The sequence below is a fragment of the Epinephelus moara genome, chromosome 7 (genome assembly GCF_006386435.1).
Source record: "Epinephelus moara isolate mb chromosome 7, YSFRI_EMoa_1.0, whole genome shotgun sequence".
Lineage (NCBI taxonomy): Eukaryota > Metazoa > Chordata > Actinopteri > Perciformes > Serranidae > Epinephelus > Epinephelus moara.
The window spans coordinates 17,669,202-17,688,337 of record NC_065512.1 but is presented as its reverse complement, the minus strand read 5'-3'; the positions used below and the strand labels follow the sequence as shown (position 1 = coordinate 17,688,337).

Genomic DNA, 19,136 nt, shown 5'->3' with positions numbered 1-19,136 from the left:
CGGTAACGTCCCGCCTCTCTGATTGGATAACGTAAGATAACGTGATGACGTATTGTTGTTGTGCGGGAAGCTTTGATCCATGTGGGTGGTCCAGCCGGATAAATACGATGCTACGTAGCGCTTCATTCATAAACACCGCCAGCCTGTTGCTGAAGAGATACACATGCGTACACTGATTTTTGTACACATGAATGCAAACGTCTGCACTGACTACATGTTGCATCTGAAGCTAAATAAATGTACTTTTAATGTTTTCAGCAGTGTAATTATGAGTAAAACGTACGTACATTGTCACAACAAGCTACTCACCACGGAGAAATAACGCTAACTGCGACATGAACACAAGGCGATTCCCACCCGGGGACCACCCACACACTGCAGGAGTCTGCGAGGAGAGGGAGTTGAAGCTGAGGTGGGAGGAGGACGCCATTGCAGCCGCAGCTGGCCGTCTGTGAGACAAACGTTATCAAACTTCACAATGTCGGGGGGCTTTTGAGACACTTTATTCAGACTCAGCCCCCTGTTACTGGGTTATAGTGTGGACACGGACGAGTAGGATGGACGGTTGGCCTTTCACGGGGGGAAAATGTGGAGCCACAGCGCCGAGCCGAAGCAGGTAAAGAGGGAGATGTTGGGGGGACAATGGGAGAAAGTTTAAGCTAACCTAGGCTAACTAACGGTAGTTGTGTTAGCTAGCGTTACTGCTCTCGAGCTAGAAGTAGTAACGTAACAGCGCCGTTGACAAAGTTTGTCGGTATTGAGCTGTACAGAAAGCTAAAATGTCGCCGGTTTTTGCGTTAAAGTTTATTTTTATTGTCTTTTTAACTCTTAAAAGTTTACCGAGTAACGCTACGGTGAGATGCGGTAACAAATCTGCTTTTTTGTGGTGAAAAATAGTGTTAACAGACGAAGGTAACGGCTGAGAGACGACCGTTGGTTTGAATTTTAACGTTCATTTCCATTACTTTGTTTAGCTTAAACGTTAACTTTGAATATAGTCGATTTATTAGTCATATTTTAGTCGCTACACTTTAAAGTTTGGTGCTAAAGTTTGTTTATAGTGGCTCAGTTAACAGTTACATGTCTTCATCTTGCGCTTACCTTTCCTGAGGATGGTAGAATGTAAAGCCAGTAGAATTCCCAACCTTGCTTTATGTAAAAATACCAACACAGCAATGCAAGGCTGCATTCAAATTCATAATAAGCAGCGTTACACAAGTGTTATCTGTTGCTGTCATTGCTATATTATGCTTTTTATTTTACATTGCTTAAATGTGTAAAAAGCTTTCTAATGTTGTAGCTGGTTGCCTTGGAGCTGCTGTTGGCAACTTTTATGTGCTGTTGGATAGTTCAATCTGCAAATAATTAGTATTTTTATTATATAATGATATGTTTTGTGTGTAAAATCCAATCTGCAAATTAACTACAACTCTTAGATAAATGTGAAATTAACTAGACAATGTTCTGGCAGCCACTGGTTTCAGCTTATTTCCATGGAGTATGATTCTGTTGTTGTTTTATTTTACTTATTTATTGTAGTTACATTTTCACACTTACAGCCTCAGCATAGTGATGACACATTTTATTTTTAATATTTCAATTTTTATATCTTAAGTACTAGTTTCATTTCTATTTTATTGCTATATATTTTCAGACTTTTATTCTTATACTCTTATTCTTACTTCTTATAATCTTCTATTCTTTACATCAGAGCAACTGTCATAATAATAAAGTATTTCTGATTCTGTTGAAAATTAAAAAAGTGGGCTCTTGAGACTCGTTTGGGGTGCTTTAGTCATTGCTATGAATTTAAAGTCTGTCTTGATGTTTACCACAGTTACACAATAGCAATAGGGTTGTGCAGTGCATATGTCTCATATCAATCTGCCCTTAAACTGCATTAGAGCTGAAATGACAGAAAAGTAATTGGCAAAAGTTTTGATAATTGATTCAAAATCTGAATCCAGTTTTTTGCCAAGAAGATTTTCACATACAGGAGATTTGCTTTGGAGTATTGGTGCATAATTTAAACATATTAAGAGAAAAAGAAATTAACAATAAAAGCAAGTATTTAAAAGAATCAAGAGACATAAATACAAAATAGTTTAGAAATTACGATAAAAATATGAGAAAATACTATAAAAGCATACAGTATATCTGAGTAAAAATGAAAGCACTGAGCAGTTTTTAGAAGTGGTAGTTATTAGAGCTGCAACAATTAATTGATTAGTTGTCAACCATTAAATTTATCACCAACTACTTCTCAAATATGATTTTTTTTCAGGTTTCTTTGCACCTCTATGACTGAATATCTTTGGGTTGTGGACAAAACAAGACATTTGAGGATGTCATCTCGGGCTTTAAGAAACACTGATCAACATTTTCACAATTTTCTGACATTAATAGACCAAACAACTAGTCAATTAATTGAGAAAATAATCGACTGATTAGTTGAGGATGGAAATATTAGAATTAATATAAGTGTTAGTTGCAGCCCTTGTAGTTACGTATGCAGAAATGTGCATGATATTGTCCAAGGAATGTGCAGCGTGAAGTGTAAAACGAATGTGTGCAATGTAGAGAGATAACTCTCCACGAGATCTGTGTTAAAGTAACACATAGAAAGAGATGAAGACATTAATGCAACGTGCAGTGTGATTAATCGTGTGATTCAGTTATCAAGCAAAATGCCAAACATTCTCTGGATTTTACTAGCTTTCTTCATAATACCAACATTTCTAATCATGTCTTTCCATTTACAGTCTCCAACCATTCCTTCACCTGTCTGGTGGCCCAGCCTCTCACCATGAACATCAGTAGGAACTGCACCACAGCGGGGAATGGTGAGGGTCTGGCTGCCCTGGAGTCGGTCTCCATTGTGACCATCACGCTCCTCGCCTGCCTCGGAAACCTCCTGATAGTGGTGACCCTCTATCGCAGGCCTTATCTGCTCACGCCCAGCAACAAGTTTGTGTTCAGCCTGACCCTGTCCAACCTGCTGCTGTCCGTGCTGGTGTTGCCGTTCGTGGCCGTGAGCTCGGCAAAGAGGGAGTGGGTGTTTGGGGTGGTGTGGTGTAACTTCACCGCCCTGCTCTACCTGCTCATCAGCTCTGCCAGCATGCTCACCCTTGGTGCTATTGCCATTGACAGGTCAGTTTTGGATAATGATAATAATAATTTTCTGTTGGTTCATCACTCTAAAGGACACCTCACGTGACATATTTGACTATTTTTATGCATGCAAAGCAGCGGCTTAATGGTTACAAATGCAGGCTTGTTACCATAATGTGTTCATGTGCTCTTGATCAAGGCACTTAGACACCATGACCTGTGCGGCTGCTTACTGGCCAGTGGTTGTGCTTGTACTGTGCAGCTCCCACATGTTGAAAAGTCTGTTAGGCTGGGCATTGCTGAGAAGGAATGCTTGAGTTATTAGATTGAACACATTTGTTCTATCGTAATTTGATAAGTCATGAGCCAGAAAAAGTGCAGTTCAAAGAGTGACAACACTGCTTTCATAAATGTTGTTTAGTATTTGCTGTCAGTGGAGTAATTCGAGTATTTTCAGGGTTCCCATGGATCCTTAAAAAGTCTTAAAAGGCATTGAATATATTAATTTAAAGATAAGACCTTAACTGTTATTTAAATGTCCCGAATAATCCATCTTAAATAAGTCTTGAAAATGCTAAGACATGGGAAGAGGGATTTTTTTTAATCATGTTTTTTCTGACATTGCTTTTTAAACTCTCAAAATAACATTGGTAACATTAAAAAAAAATTAAAAAAACATAATGTACTGAATGTCTCTCACCTTAAAATCACACAGCTCTGGATAGATGAAACAGCAACACTCATATTTTGTTTCTGGTCATGATGCTCAGAGCAGAGCCACTGTCCGCTAGCTAGCTGTCACTCTCTTGGACACTATGAGAAAGTGCACATTCAACCAAAATTGGCTATATCGCCAAGATTTCGCAGCATGGGTGACACCGGTACATGGCAGCTTAGGGTATTTTATGCAATATGTTTCTTACGGTAAGGTAAGATAAACGATAATGTCCCTGTGAGGCAATTTAAGATAAGCGATATCAGACGGGTCAAAGGACTCAGCACGGTGGTAGAATCCCACATACAGAGTGAGAAACACAAAATCGGCAAGAAAACCTGTCAACAATTTTAATTGTAATAAGATGTAAAAGCAAACATTTTAGTTAGAAGATTGACTTGAGTTTGCATTTAGTTTACTGGAGAATGCCTAGAAAATTCCTTCCCAGACATGTTTAGGGACATAATTCTGTATGAGATACATTACATTCAGCATCATTCCTCATGCGGTGATAATATACCTTACTGAGTGACAACAGTAACCATATAAAGCATTTAATAAAAGTTGATAAATATTGAGTTTCTTTATATTCTTGCAGCAGTTCTGTCCCTTTTTTTAAAAAAAGAATTAGCACAATTGTATTTATTTTTATTAAGCATTAGATGTCCTTACTTCGTTCTAATGACAAAGTCAATATGATATTTGACATTTTTGTGCTGCTTCTGGCTTTCAGACCAGACTTGTGAAACCTAGTTTTTGGTGTGTTTCCCTTTAAGGTCAGTATGCAGCCTTGTAAATAAGATTGGTTAACCACACACTTAGCTTGTGGTATTTTTCTGGAGATTTTCCCAGCTCAAGTGACAAGCATTAGACAGGCTCACACAAAGTAACTTTAAATGTGGACCGACATGAATGCACCATTCATCTGCAGGGCCGAGATTATTTCCATTGATTCCTATTTTTAGAAAATAAGAAACTGATTCATAAATAAATCAGCCTGCACAGATATAGATAATCCAGCATACTGAAGTACACATCTACCATTTTTAAGGCACGGACTGTGACCTCTTTTTCTTTGCTTATTCTTTGAATGTACATTCACTTTTTAGATTATGTTAGACTTTGTTTTATTTATGCAATATTATTTGTGGTGGTTTTGTGTTAAGATCAAATTAGACAGTATTACACGTGGGAAGACGGGCTCACTTTGTCAGATGGAAAAAAAGGAAATGTACATATATCTTAAGGTGGGCTATCAAAGAAATCTGTCTCTTGGTATCTGTAATATAAAATTCAGAAGTCATGTTCATCCTCCTCCTCCTCCTCCTCGTAGCACACCAATGGCATTAGCCCCACATGAAGGAAAACAACTTATCAGAGCTGAGGAGTCTTTAACATGGCTGTCAATCATGTCAGTCACAGCGTGTGAACTTTCGTTTTTTTTTTCTAATAGATCATCTATCTCATGTATGTCTTTAAGAATATATTGACAGTTTCGGCAAATATGACAAGGTTATTTTCATCAAAGTTACCAACTGCAGCTTTAAGTCATTTATTAGCAGAAATAGGCCTCCCAAACATAACCTGGTTCCAGCATGTTTTAGTTTTATATCACTGTAACTTTGATGTCTATGAGTTTTGGATCATCGGTTCCACAAAATGAGATCTAATGACGTCCCCATGGACTTTTTTAAACTGCGTTTGTATACTTAGCAGGAATTGTCCCGTGCTGTTTGTAAACACAACATTTAAACTTGGCCCCACCTTCTAACACCTCCTGTGCTTACACAGCAAGATACAAGTTAACTAAGTTAACCGCCTGTATCTACCAGTCCAACAGAAAACAGGCCGACTCCATGTCTGTCTTTATTCAACCCTCTCCTTCAGTGCTCGCCAGTTAAAGTTTCAGTCAACCCCAGACTCACTCCTGTTTTGGAACGAGCTTTGTCCACGTAGTGTTTCACCTCACTATATATTTGTGTTTCTGGCACTGTATCTGCGACCTTTGTAGCTTCCTGTGGTATGTGTGCTGCTCCTACCGGGTCGATACCTTTTTTATAAATTCCTGACATCACCTGTGAGCTGTCATTGGCTGGGGGCTACACGCCTCTGCTCAAAGTTTGCAGCCCATTAATGTCCTGAACATATAAGAATAAGAAGAAAATGTAGCCCGAGGGCAGAGTCTCTTCAGATAAACACACAAAGTAAAAGGGATTTTTTCATAGCTGCACTTCAGGTTGTATAGAATTGCCATTGAAAGTCACTCTGTTATAATTACAGTGTTTTTCCTGATGTCAGGAATCACAAATGTATTTACTAAGATCTAGTGTAAATTTGCTCTGCAGCACACAATCCTCACTGTTCTCACTGCTGTCCTAATTACCCTCAGCACCTTTGGGAATTTGTGATTACAGTGCATGTTTTTGTTCCCCTGCCAAGCCTCTCATTTTCTGTTGTGTTTGCAGCTTTCAGTAAACACTTCACAGCATTGTTGGGTGGGAAAGTGCCGCTTTTAGCTTCTGTATCACTCACTGAAATCTGAGCAGTCTCTGTGTTACTGGGACCAGAGGGATCGCTTTAGAAAAGTTCCCTCACTGTGTTCCCTCCTCTCTTGTTCCTACAGGTACTACGCAGTGCTTTACCCAATGATCTACCCCATGAAGATCACAGGAAACCGGGCGGTGGTTGTCATCGCCTATGTGTGGCTGCACTCCCTGGTGGGCAGTCTGCCTCCTCTTTTCGGCTGGTCCTCCTTTGAGTTTGACTGCTTCAAGTGGACCTGTGTTGCATCTTGGCACAGAGAGCCGAGCTACACCGCCTTCTGGGTCACCTGGTGCATCCTCCCCCCCTTGTTCATCATGCTGGCTTGTTACGGTGTAATTTTCCGTGTTGCCCGTATGAAAGCCAGGAAAGTACACTGTGGGACAGTTGTCGTGGCCCAGGATGACTCCACTGGAGCTCAGAGGAACGGACGCAAAAACTCAAGCACCTCGACTTCCTCTAATGGTAGCCGGCGGAGCCTGGTGTACGCAGGGAGCCAGTGCAAAGCCTTTGTAACCATCTTAGTGGTGATCGGCACCTTCCTCATGACCTGGGGGCCGTATGTTGGGGTGGTGTGCACGGAGGCTTTGTGGGGACAAGGGAGTGTGTCTCAGGGACTGGAGACTTTGGTAGCATGGCTGTCTTTCTGCAGTGCGGTGTGTCACCCTCTCATCTATGGTCTGTGGAATAAGACGGTGAGGAAGGAGCTGCTGGGGATGTGTTTCGGAGATCGCTACTATAGAGAGTCGTTTGCCACGCGGCAAAGGACATCCCGCCTCTTCAGCATCTCCAACAGAATCACAGGTGGGAGAGCAGCAGGGACTCTGTCGTGCAAATCAGTTCAAAGGAAGGTTGACATCAGCCTGTATATTTATTCATTACTTGCGATAGTATATGAAAAGAACAATGTTCAGGAAGATACACATAGACATACAGGCAAAACAAGGACAACAGAGCTGAACAAATATAAGAAAACATAACTATTATGTACGGACAAGTAGGTACAATGTCTGTATTAGACTGTTTCTGTAAACAGTGATACATACATATATATATATAACAGTGAAAGGTTGGGTGCTGGTGCAGCGTGTACACATGTCTATGAACAGTATACACAGCCTGTTTAGATTTACATTCCTGTGTTGTTGTGATTTCATGTGTTGTGTTGGATGATGTTGCTTGTGTTCTTTCAGATTTGGGTATGTCCCCACACCTGACAGCCATGCTGGCTGGTGGAGGGCATCTGCTGGCCCCAGGGAGCAGCACAGGAGATACTGGCTTCAGTTTCACTCAGGACTCATGTAAGTGTTGCAAACAGGAAGCAGAAGGAATGGGAAGAAACACAGAAAAGTGTCCATCAAGAACACACTAAAAAACCAAATATTTTTAGTCTGCGTACTGAGTGTTTTGAGTGTACATTATTTCATCACTTTTCCACTGTGAACACACAACATACTCAGGATTGGAAAGAGCCAAAAACCAAAAGTAATCTATAGAGTAGCTGGTAGATTTTGGAATTTGGCAGTCACGGCACTAGGTGGACAAAAACAGTTCATTTCCAACCCTGATCAGAATTAGTATGCAGTATGGATCTGGGACACAGCTAATCTCCAGATGTTTTCCTTATGTCAGAAAGGCATCTCAAGATTTCCCACACATTCATTTATTTGCAGCGGCCTGTCATGATAACATCTGCCGCCACGTATTGATTTTATATTTTTGGAGCTGGACCGTTCATTAGCAGCGCTGTTGGAACATTTATAGCTGTTCGGTTAATAAGTAAACCACACTCTTAGAGCGCAGAGCGGCGCAGAGGAAGGCCAGGCACAGTGAAAGTGAAGCTCAACCGTTCATTGCACTGGGTCTAAGTGTTTGCATTCACTTGCCTCTGCAGCACCTGCTCCTCTCCTCCATCACTCTGATCAGCTCTGATTGGATAGACTGATCAGTTATTTACCCCACATGTCAAACTCCACAAACTGCTGATGAGGAAAAAAGAACTCATGAAGAGCTTTGCCTGTGCTGCGTTCACAATAATTGATTAATTATTTTGTCTATGAAATGTCAGAAAATAGTGAAACATTTACAAATTATCCAGAGCCCAAGGAGACATCTTCAAATTATTTCTAAAACCCAATGATATTAATTTACAATGAGGTAACACAGAGAAAACAGCAAATTATCACTTCTGAGAAGCTGGAACCTGAAAACTTAAATATTTTTCTTCAATTTTCCTAAAACAAAAAATCATAACTGGTGGGTGATCAACTAACTAATTGCTAATCATCATTTTACTGGGATATATTAGGTTAACAGCCAGCCAGCGGTTGTTATGATAGCATCTGTACTGACAGATGTGTTAACTTTGCCTTTTAAAACTCAATCACTGATCATAACTTGAACATAAAATGGAGATAGATGATTCATGGCATGTGTAAACATGATGTTGTAAAAGGTGTACAATCTGTATTGCATCATACTCCCACAGCTTTGTCATAGTCAGACTCACATTCCTGTTTCACAGCTCATGTTTTAGCTCAGGATGGCAAGTAATGTCATGTAATACAAAGAAACATCTAATCAACTAACTCATTTCTTGCGTCTTTATTAAGATGGTTTCTACTTTGACATTTTGCACTCAATTACCCCTCCTTTTTTTGTCTGTGAATGTTTCCGACACAGGCACAGACGTGATGTTGCTGGACAACTTCTCCACAGATGGCTCGTCATACCCACAGAACCACGGGAATCTGTCTGGAAAGAGGAGGAGCTCTGTCACCTTTGAAGATCAGGTGGAGCAAGCTAAAGGTATGTGTCAGTTCCACTGCTCCACAACAGATTATAGGGAGTTCACGTCTTACTCACTGAGGGTTTCATCAAGCTTCAAAACAAAACACAAGATTTTTTTCACAACAACGTGTCTAATAGCAACTGTTTTTATCCTCAGCTGAAAACACCAACACATCCTCAGTTCAGGTCCATGCAGAGGTGCACAAATCTCTCGATACCTTCGCTTCCTGTCTGGCGAAGGCTATAGAGAGCGACGCTAAACTAACCCTGTTTGGGGAGGGTCTGGCTCTGCCAGGGGGACTGTTTACAACCAGGGCAGCACCGAGACCCAGATACCTGGACGGTCAGAGACTGAGGCTTGAAAGTATCGATGAAGGGATTGTTAAAGATGACAGAGATGATGAAGACGAAGAGCAGGACGTGGAGGAAAAACCGGCCTGAGCACAGCAGGTCTGTTCATTTGTCGAACATGTTAAATATACCGTACTCAGTTTATCAGTGAACTGCAAGGGTCTCACACCCTCAACACCACTATATGTGACCATCCGGAGCGGTCTGTGGTGCAGTTCATGAAGTCTGATCTCTCTACACGTGGGTACTCCATACTTGAAATTATTAGGAAACAGGAAGAGGCACGTTTTTCCTTCCACTGTGTTGGACCAAGTGCACACCACCAGTGTCTTTGCAAGCCTTTGTATGGATTCATGTAATCAAATAGGAAGCCTTAACTACTGTAACCTAAATGATGGATTGTTGTAGCGATGTGTTTACTCTATTTTATATGTCCTCAGAATCTGCAATAACGTGCCTCATCAAGGCTGAAAGTATAAAATAATACAGAAGATTCTAGCTTCCAAAAGACTCATAACACTGTTATCAGATTACTTTAATATTTCGCTTTTATTGTGATTAGAAAAGTAAGTTTCAAGCCTGATCCTCTCTTATTCAGGTACAGAGAAAGAGCCAGTTTGTGCTTATACTGGTCCACATACACAGGTGTTTCCACTTCACTGTGCCTGCAGAGTTGGACCTGTGATAGTTAAGTACTGTGCCTTGACAATTTAACACCATATTCATTACTTAAGGTGTTATTTACCTTGAATGACAGGCTTCGGCTGTTGTGAGGCGTCCATATTTTTTCGTTTCTCAGACACGTATGTGATATTAAAGGGATTGTTTGGGTCTTTTGAAGTGGGGTTGTATGAGGCACTTATCCACAGTGTTAGGGTTGCAGCAATATCCTGGTTTTAAGGTATACCGTGATACAAAAGGTGACTGTTATCATACCATGTATATTTGCTTATCTACAAGACTAAAAATATAAATTCCGTAATACCATGATACCAAGAAACCATGATATTTTCTGAGATGGTTATCGTACAGTGAAGATCTCATACCGTTGCAACCCTAGACAGTGTGTATTACATACAGTAGATGTCAGTTGGCACACACCCAGTTTAAAGAAGTAGACAGGACAACTGTCACTGAAGCAAAGCAAAGTACTGCTATGGAGGAGTCACCCTAAAAAATCCATATCAGTATAAGTGCACATTATATTTAGAATATTTTCTAAAGCTAAAGGAGTTCAATCGATCTACTCAAAGCCAGACTCCATTAAGAAGGACTGTGATTTAATGTCGCTGAACACAGGAGCTGCTGGTCAGCCAGCTGCTCCTGTGTTCATCGAGCCCAAATTACTCTTTTTGTCAATGGAGTCTGGCTGGAGTCTGGAGAGCATAGATGGGGAACTGAAGCTTTTAACGGCTTCCCTGTTTGAGCAGGCTAACAGAAAGGTAAAGCAGTGAAATTATTCTAAAAATACCGTACACTTAAACTGATATTGGGTTTTTTAGTGGGACTTTTTTTAGGTGGCTAAAAACGGTATAGCTGCTGGTTCCCTCCACAGCAGTAGATTGCTTAGCGTCCGTGTCGGCACACATTACTGTAAGTACTGCACAGACTATGGATAAGTAACTCAAACGACACAAATTAAAAAAAAAATAAAAAATCAGAACTTTCTCTTAAAATGCCAAGTCACATTTATCACAAAAATCTGAGTTTTCGATCATAATTACAACTCGGTTTTTGAAGTGAACTCTATTTACAAGTTTGACCCCACAATGAATACTTTGGTATGACATGTAAGGAGAGGTCTGATCGGCCAGAATCAGTAAAAACACCTGTGCAGGACCTTTAATGCAATAAAGCACATTTTTAAGGGAGCACATAACAGTGTTGTGAGTCTTTTGGGTGATAGGAGTCACAGATTTTCTGTTCAGACAAGATAGATTTGTGTTTTCAAAGCAGAAGGTTGTCTTCTGACACTGCATGTTGTTTACATTTAGACAACTTGTGTTATAATTCTGACTGATGATCACATTGCACAGCAGCGTGGTAATGAGAGGGAAGACACTCTCGATATGTTAGAAATCTTTCTGAAGAATTTTGATGAGGAAAAAGAAACTTTTTTCACAGGAGACATTTTGACAGGTCACAGGAGAAAAGAAATCAACAATGGCTGAATTCCGTTTAGCTCCTTCAGTTTCAGGGTCCTGGTGTTGTGCATGGTGGCTCACTGTCAGGATTCACAGAGCCATCATTAATGTTATTATTGACACCTTTTCTTTTCCTACTATGACAAGTCAAAATGTGCTGTGAAAAAAGCCTATTCATGTGGACTGAAAACACAAAGTTACCTGAAGGTGTCGACTGATGTCCTGTCCAAGGGTTACTGACGAAAACCAAACCATGACCCTCAACAGTCCCTCCAGGATTTCGCAAGCTGGTTTTGGGGGAAGTGAAAATTGCATGGTTGTGATGCTGTCACAGATTCAAAGCTTATTATTATTATTATTATGAGCATTTGGTGTTTCCCACAATCAATAGCATCAGTATCAACAGCTGGAATCAAAGGGGATTGGCTGTATTTTAATTGTTAGGATCGCAACATCCTGGAGGGATTGTCTGAATAGGAATTAATGTGTATAGGAAATGTATGGATTTAAAGAGTAAATTGTGTAATTAATCATAAGAAAACCTCAAATTATAGTGATACAGTTTGTCTATGTATCAACCAACTCTGAGCTTCATCATACGAACATGTGTTTGATTAGGTACGTGCACAGCGAGTAGGATCAGAGACGGTCTTGACATTTCATGATTATCTGCTACAGTAATTGCACTTGAACATGCACGTTGTGCTTGTTCTCATAGAAACCACTTTAACTGTGTCAGAGAAGGCAACTAGTACTGTTTGGTCAGTAATGCATACCGTATGTAGGAAAGACGACATTAAGTATCGATTACATGGGCTAAGGAGTAAATGAAGTCCAAAATTAGGTCATTTGGAGACTGACTGTTATCAGTGTTTAAATATTGTTATATTAATGAAATTGCCTTAGGAAAATCCTTCATTTCTGAATATTGTGCACATATTGAGCAGTGCACAACGTTCATGTTTGTTGCTATATTGGTCTTTGAAAGTCAAAGATGAAGATTGTCTTAATCTACAACAGTGTGTCTTAGTAAATACTCTTTGGTACATGTGGTTTACCTCAGTTTACACACTCCACCGCTCCCTTTACTGTTGTTAAAAAAACTCAGAGAGGACTTTTGTACTAAGTAGAGCGCTTCAGTCTTACCTCGTATCTTCATATTATGTGTGAACGGTACTATACACATGAGAAGTGATGTAACCTTTTGATTTTCACTATACAGTAAGTATTAATTCAAATATTTGCATTAAAGTTTTGTATCAAGATTCTTCTATTAAAACTTTTTTTTTTTTTTTACATAAAATTCTTTGAACCAGTTTTCTATTATTTTTTCCCTTTTTTGTGTTGCTGTTAGGCTGAACCATGTTACACCTCACCTTTCTCTATTTCCTTTAAGACTGTGGATAGCCAATAGTCATACCAATGCCACAGGAAACTGCTGTGACATCATCTTCAAGGTGACACTCGCTGAATCCTCTCATGAGCTCTGTGTGATTAGAAAAGAGCAGACGAACAGAACTGCCTCTTGACGGCGCTAAAAAAAAGTGCCTCTGGTGTGAACAGTCAGGCTACTGCTTGTGACTTATATCAGCTCTTCCATGTCCAGTGTGAATCAGGCGTTGGTGTCTTTACAGCAGCTTCTACAACAATGACCATATGTCGAGCAGTGTTTAACAGCAGTCTCACTCAGTATTTGACCAGTTTGTGCCTGTCATATTTAACCATCATATTCATGTCAAATACCCAGTGAGGATTTAAAAATTGAGGTCATTTAACAACAGTTACTAATATCCTTAAAGGGATAACTCTCAACTTCATGTGTGAAAGAAGTTGTGTGAAGCTGTTCGAGCTGCACTTATTGTCCTCAAGAGATGCCACTTGAGTCAGTGCCAGCTGAGTCTGAAGGCTATACGTTTGAAATGGCTCCAGGATACATTAGCTGTTGCGGACACACAAGTGGGATTAAGGAGACCACACAGGTGTGAACTAACTTGTCTTAAACCTTCAGCTAATGACAGAGCAAGTCGTTTCTGCAGTGTGATGGATGATCTCTGCTGTCTAGCGTTAACTCGTTAGCTGGTCATTTTCAATTTGTTACTTTGCTGCACATCTTAAGCGTATCTGTTGGTGCAGACATCTTTGAGATGCCATAGCTTTATTTTTTCCAAATTCTGTAAAAGTATTATAATTCATTGACATGTCCCTGAAGAACATGAAGAAACACAGCTTCTTCTCCTCCGTCTTCGACAATAAAATTAAAGTATTCTCCAAGTATGTTTTTACTTAAAGTCCATGTTTACATGCGTAACTGCCGAAGCAGCACAAAAACATTTCATAGCTTTGTGCTACAAATTCATTATGTCACACGTTAACACTGATCAAAGCTCACTTTCTCCTAACAAAATAATATTGCACTTGACATCCTTGCACACCAGCCGCCATTATTCTCACACTTAATATATATATTTATATATATATATATATATATATATACTGACGTCCTTGCCTTTTTGCATTCACACAGATGTAGTTCATCCTCATACAGAAACATCAGTAAGAAAGTCGTCTTAAAAAAACACAGGGGGGCTAGAAATTACACTAATTTTCAAAAGGAAGTATTCTACACTATACTTGTACAAATCTCAGGTTCTGTTTTCAAGTGCTATACAGCAAGAAGAAATAGTGTTTTCTTTAAAATAAATTGCCAGCAGGCTACTGCTCGTCATCGTTTTCCTGTCCCGAACCTTCGGAGCGATCACCTTCTAGTCGATCTGAAAGAAGAGAAAGACAGATATTAAAGTACCCGGGTATTAACAGGCACAAATATCCACAAGTTTTATGTGTGTGTACCTGATCTGATGTGATTTAGGGAGGCCAACATTCGGAGCATGAAAGAGGCTGGAACTGTGATTGTGTTCCTCGTTTCCTCTAGCATCAGCTCGTTCCGAGTTATTACCTTGAAAGGAAAGAAGAAGAAAGATGAGAGAAGTTGAATCTGATAAACAACAGGAAGAAAGGGAAAAGTGTTTCTGACCAAAAGAGATTTCCATATGTACAAATACCCTAAAACTCTCAACCTCAAACACATCTCATTTTCTGTCAGATACAGAACCATGAATTTAATGGGGGGAGGAAGTGAGGGGATGGCATGCAAGCTTGTGGTGGCTTCAGCAAGGACACTGCCTTAGTAAAGAGAATGCCTGCTCTTCCCACTAAGCCACCACGCACCCCATGATTCTGATTTGTTTAAGTGGTATTAAATATTCGTAAAAGACTGGTTGGCTTTTTTGGGGGGATATAACCAAAAAAACACTGTATATTATGGTTTATGAGTGGGGCAGCATTTGGTGCTGCACACTTAAATAAACGGATCACTTTCTCTGCAGTCATACCTCATTAGCGAGGACTCTGTTGAAAGACGGCGACTGTTCCAATGGCGACCAAATCTTGATATCGTAGTCTATCCCTGAAGAAGCCAGAACTGAAACAGACCAGGAAGTACTCGTTAACATCGTGAGTAACACTGTCAGGATATCCTGGAGCAGAGTGAAGGTGGAGGAGGGACTCACTGGGGTCATAGGGGTGCGGCTGCAGACAGTTGACCACGTGGTTGTCGGCTTCGAGCAGCATGAGGTGTTCTGCTGTGTGTCTGTCCCAGATGAAGATGTGTCCGCAGTCCGAGCCGCTCATCACGAAGTTGTTACCCCAGAAACAGGACTCCTTTATCTGGACATCAAATTAATGAAACCACTTTAAATTTTTACACTATGAACCAGTGGTGGAATGTCAGTGTGTAAGTGTAGTGAGTTTTTAAAAGTAACTTGAAAGAAGACACAGTGTTAGCTTCCCTGATCTCCTCTGGCAGGTGATGGTCAGTGTATTTTTGAATTTTAGACGGGCTGAGGCTCGCTGTTTCCCCCCCATTTCCTGTCTTTATGCTAAGCTAGGCTAACTGCCGCCTGGCTCCAGCTTCATATTTAACACACAGAATGCAAGCAAATATCTGTATCATTCTAAACTATTATGATGTAAAGAGTGTGAGACGTACCATTGTCCTGGAGTTGCGGTGGCCTTTGTAAACCATCTTGACTGAGGGTCTCCTGATGTTCTGTGTCTCGCTCTCTTCCATCTCCCGTCGTTCTTTCCTCCTGCGAAACAGCTCCTGGATACGAGCGGCTGCGGAGCGTCTGTCAAACACAAGATAACAGATACACGTGACTTTAAAGCACGCAAAAAAAAGACACACAAGCCCATGCTGTCTCTGATGCTCATGAACCCCATGCTTTGAATCTTGAGTGAAATTTGTGCTGGTTTAATCAATTCAACCAAAAAACAAACCCAAAGCTTGAAAGCAGCCACTTTAAAGGCAAAACACATCATAGCTGAATCTGTGAAAAGTCTTTTCTATTAGCGACATGACACTGGTGAGTTAAATCCACACTGGTTTGTGTAGTAGCTAGTTGGAAAGCTTTTTATCTGTTTGGCTCATTTCCGTCATGCACACATTCTTTGGTCATTCAGCTTCTCCTCTGAACAAAATCTTAAAAATGCTGCTGTTACGTTGCTTCTCACACCATCTGTGGAGTCAGTACTCATGCACATCACTCTGAGGCCACATCCACACTAATACGTTTTCATTTTAAAACCAAAATAATTTCGTTTCAGCACTTTCAGAATTAATCTCCGTCCATACTAAGAAGCCTGAAAACGCATATCACATGCACATTAATGTACACTGGGCATATGACATAAACAGAAAGCAGATCTCACTCTGCTGGTGGCCGCTTAGTTACAGAAAAATGCTACTAAGATGGCGAAAAGCTTTCATGATTTCATTGATCGCTTAGTCACGGAGAAAAACCAAACATGAAACTCTATTTGGAGCTGCGCCTTGTCAAAATAAATCAAAACCTTTATGACTGGACCATGTGGGAATTTAATTTGAAAGGACAGACACAAGAAGTGTTCACGTTAATTTCCAGGGCTGGTACCTGCGGTTATTCCACAGGCTAGTTAATAACATGTCGGGCAGGAAATCCAAAGTGTGGGATCATTTTGAGAAGGTGAAGGACGAACCCAAGGTGATATGTAAACTCATCTTCATTGGTCGACTACAAACATGACGTATCATCTGAAACATGGAAGTAGCTACATGCCCATTGGCCCACAGCGTCATTAACCATTGTCTTGCCCTGTCCAAAATATATAATTTAATAATTACATTAATATCGTAAACATGCGGGGACTAGTCGACTAATGGCCCTAAATGACGACTATTGGTCAACTAGGAAAATTCTTAGTCAGGGGGCAGCCCTATTAAAAACATTACTTAAAGTAATGTCCACAAGATCTGTCTTTTCCACGTTTCACCATGCACTGTCTATGTTAGCAGCTGTGCTATGCTTTCTGGTAGCGCAGTGTTGCGTTTTGAGAGACGGAGAATCCGCTCCTTATTTGCATGAATTTGAATCTAAGTTAATTCATGCAAATCAGGGGCGTCCAGTGTGACTCGCCACCTCTGGAATTTCCCTAAAAACTTTTAAACTAACTTAGTCAATCTAAAATGAAGACAGCTTGAGCAGCTGTAAGAGAAAGTTAACAAATGAGCCGCCATGTTGGTCCGTTTGAAATCTGGGAGGGGACAGACAACGGGCCAGGTGGAACGCCTACCGAGTGCTCCATGCTGGGAAGTGGCATGACCCTTCATGTCAACAAATGCCTGTGTGGACACGTACTGTAACATGAGTTTAAGTCGGTCAAGGTGGAGGAAACAGGTTGGCAAATACAGCGACATATTCGAGCAGTACCAGAAGCATTTTCCATCACAGGACGAAGTCATGGAGATGGGGAAGGAGTAACATTATCCACACAAAAAGACTAAAATCAGTAAAGGTATGTAGACCTAGCTATCATGTTCTGGCTTGACATGACCTAACTGGGAAGCAAATGCGGGTGTCTGCGTCATAGATTCCAAAAGTCTCCATTTCTGCCTGTCCAGACTAAAACGTAACCCCAGTCTTCAGACTAAAACAGGGTCAGTAGCATTTTCAAAGGTCTCAGTTTTGGAGATTCCCAAACACGGAAGGTGGACGCTAGACATAAACGTAGCAACAGTTAAGCATTGTAAAACAAAAGCTTATCAGTGTGGATGTAGCGTAACTCTACAGTTAGCCGTGTATTAGTTTTCTGTGAGTGAAATGACCAAACCAAGACAAAACCCGTTATCTTCACCAAGATGTGCTGTTGAGTTTTAATGCTCTGCTGCATGTCACACACCTGACAGGTTAGATGCTTTCAGTGCAAACACTTTACCTGATCATCCTATCTCCTACTGCGGACCCTCTGGAATTAAATCTATATTTGTAGTCAAACAGTCAACGGGAAGGCATCACAAACAATCAAATCCATTCAAATACAGGAGGTGTGTTCTTGCTTGTAGTGAGTGAACAGAAGCAGGAATTGTCTAACATACCTCTGTCCCTGACCTCTGAACCTCGCTGACGGGATGAGAATCGGATCGTCGTCGCTGTCGTCAGAGTCCTGGTGGCTCCGTGCAGGCTGACTCTGGCCCTCCTCTCCTTCCTCTGTTCTGGGCTCTGCTCTCCTGCAGCCTCCTGACGTGTCCTCCGTACCCTCCGGCTGACTCCTCTCCGCTGGCGGAGAAGTCACAGTGTCCCCCTGAGAGGAACCCACCACTGGGGCCTGAGCCGACGTACTGGAGCAGGAGGCGTCACACGGCGGCTCTGTGGAGGCGGCCGGGGCACTCTGCTGCGCTGAGGAGTCAGAGGGAGCTGAGGGGAAATACATATAGAAGACTTTGTATTTTTATTTTTTTATTTAAATTTCAAGTGTCTTCTGTGACATGTCTGTGCAGCAGTTCCTTTAGGTCTGTCCTATTATACAAGGCTCTATTTCCTCAGTGTATTATTTTACTCAAATGAATGACCTACTTTGGATACTAAAGTTGAAGAGCAACTTAAAACCCCCTGAAAGTCATGTCTCTGCTGACCTCCAGTGGTTTAACTTAACAGTCTCTGGCTGTGATGTACAGGTGTACCCCACTACACTGTGATATCGGTAATCACTATTAACACTTAAATTTGATTTCAAATTCTGTCAGAGCAATTTAGATGATGTTGAAGAACTCACTCTGCTCTGACACCGAAGTCTCCGTCGACACACTCGCTTTGCTCTGTACAGCCTCAGATGTTTTGGGACCTCCGCTGCCCATAGAGCTGGATGTGCTACTGCTCCTGTGGAGGAGAAAAAAAAACAGGGAGTGAGAGTCTGTCAGGCCTCTGAGGGTTTTTTAATTGTTCCTCGAAAAGGAAATTGCTGTTAGATGCTAATAATGCATCTGTGTCCACAACGTTTGTGCTAAAATAAAGTCAAAAAGGGTGAACACAGAGCTGTGAAGGAAACAGAAACTACGCACACTGTTGGACACTTGTACATGTTTTAAGGTTCATTTAAAGAAAGTGAAG

General features: G+C 40.9%; 2 protein-coding genes across 6 annotated transcripts in view; one reads left to right on the top strand and one right to left on the bottom strand.

Annotated features, from left to right (window-relative positions):
- The first annotated feature begins 191 nt into the window (after positions 1 to 191).
- On the top strand, positions 192 to 12,968 carry gpr161a (G protein-coupled receptor 161a). The gene is made up of 6 exons (XM_050048232.1): positions 192 to 616; positions 2,763 to 3,150; positions 6,450 to 7,171; positions 7,561 to 7,668; positions 9,050 to 9,175; positions 9,315 to 12,968. Exons 2-6 carry the CDS (start codon positions 2,807 to 2,809, stop codon positions 9,596 to 9,598), a joined length of 1,584 nt encoding a protein of 527 aa, XP_049904189.1. The 5' UTR covers positions 192 to 616; positions 2,763 to 2,806; the 3' UTR covers positions 9,599 to 12,968.
- Positions 12,969 to 13,907: 939 nt separating this feature from the next.
- The window catches only part of dcaf6 (ddb1 and cul4 associated factor 6), a 36,405-nt gene continuing 31,176 nt past the window's right edge, over positions 13,908 to 19,136 (bottom strand). For 3 of the 5 annotated variants that reach the window (XM_050048226.1, XM_050048230.1, XM_050048231.1), the window contains 8 exons: positions 18,802 to 18,905; positions 18,125 to 18,443; positions 17,965 to 18,006; positions 15,701 to 15,839; positions 15,222 to 15,378; positions 15,045 to 15,133; positions 14,503 to 14,608; positions 13,908 to 14,423 (listed from right to left, as the gene is read on the bottom strand). In XM_050048226.1, coding sequence (XP_049904183.1) covers positions 14,365 to 14,423; positions 14,503 to 14,608; positions 15,045 to 15,133; positions 15,222 to 15,378; positions 15,701 to 15,839; positions 17,965 to 18,006; positions 18,125 to 18,443; positions 18,802 to 18,905 — 1,015 coding nt within the window. In that variant the 3' untranslated portion in view covers positions 13,908 to 14,364. The remainder of the gene's footprint in view (positions 14,424 to 14,502; positions 14,609 to 15,044; positions 15,134 to 15,221; positions 15,379 to 15,700; positions 15,840 to 17,964; positions 18,007 to 18,124; positions 18,444 to 18,801; positions 18,906 to 19,136) is intronic. The other 2 variants (XM_050048228.1, XM_050048229.1) reach the window with 2 other exon arrangements.

What these genes read in the sequence shown, in the direction of transcription:
- gpr161a (XM_050048232.1), top strand. Translation starts at nt 2,807, where the DNA reads ATGAACATCAGTAGGAACTGCACCACAGCGGGGAATGGTGAGGGTCTG. An exon ending in GGTGCTATTGCCATTGACAG is followed by an intron (nt 3,151 to 6,449) that starts GTCAGTTTTGGA and finishes TTGTTCCTACAG; the next exon opens with GTACTACGCAGTGCTTTACC. An exon ending in TCAGGTGGAGCAAGCTAAAG is followed by an intron (nt 9,176 to 9,314) that starts GTATGTGTCAGT and finishes TTTTATCCTCAG; the next exon opens with CTGAAAACACCAACACATCC.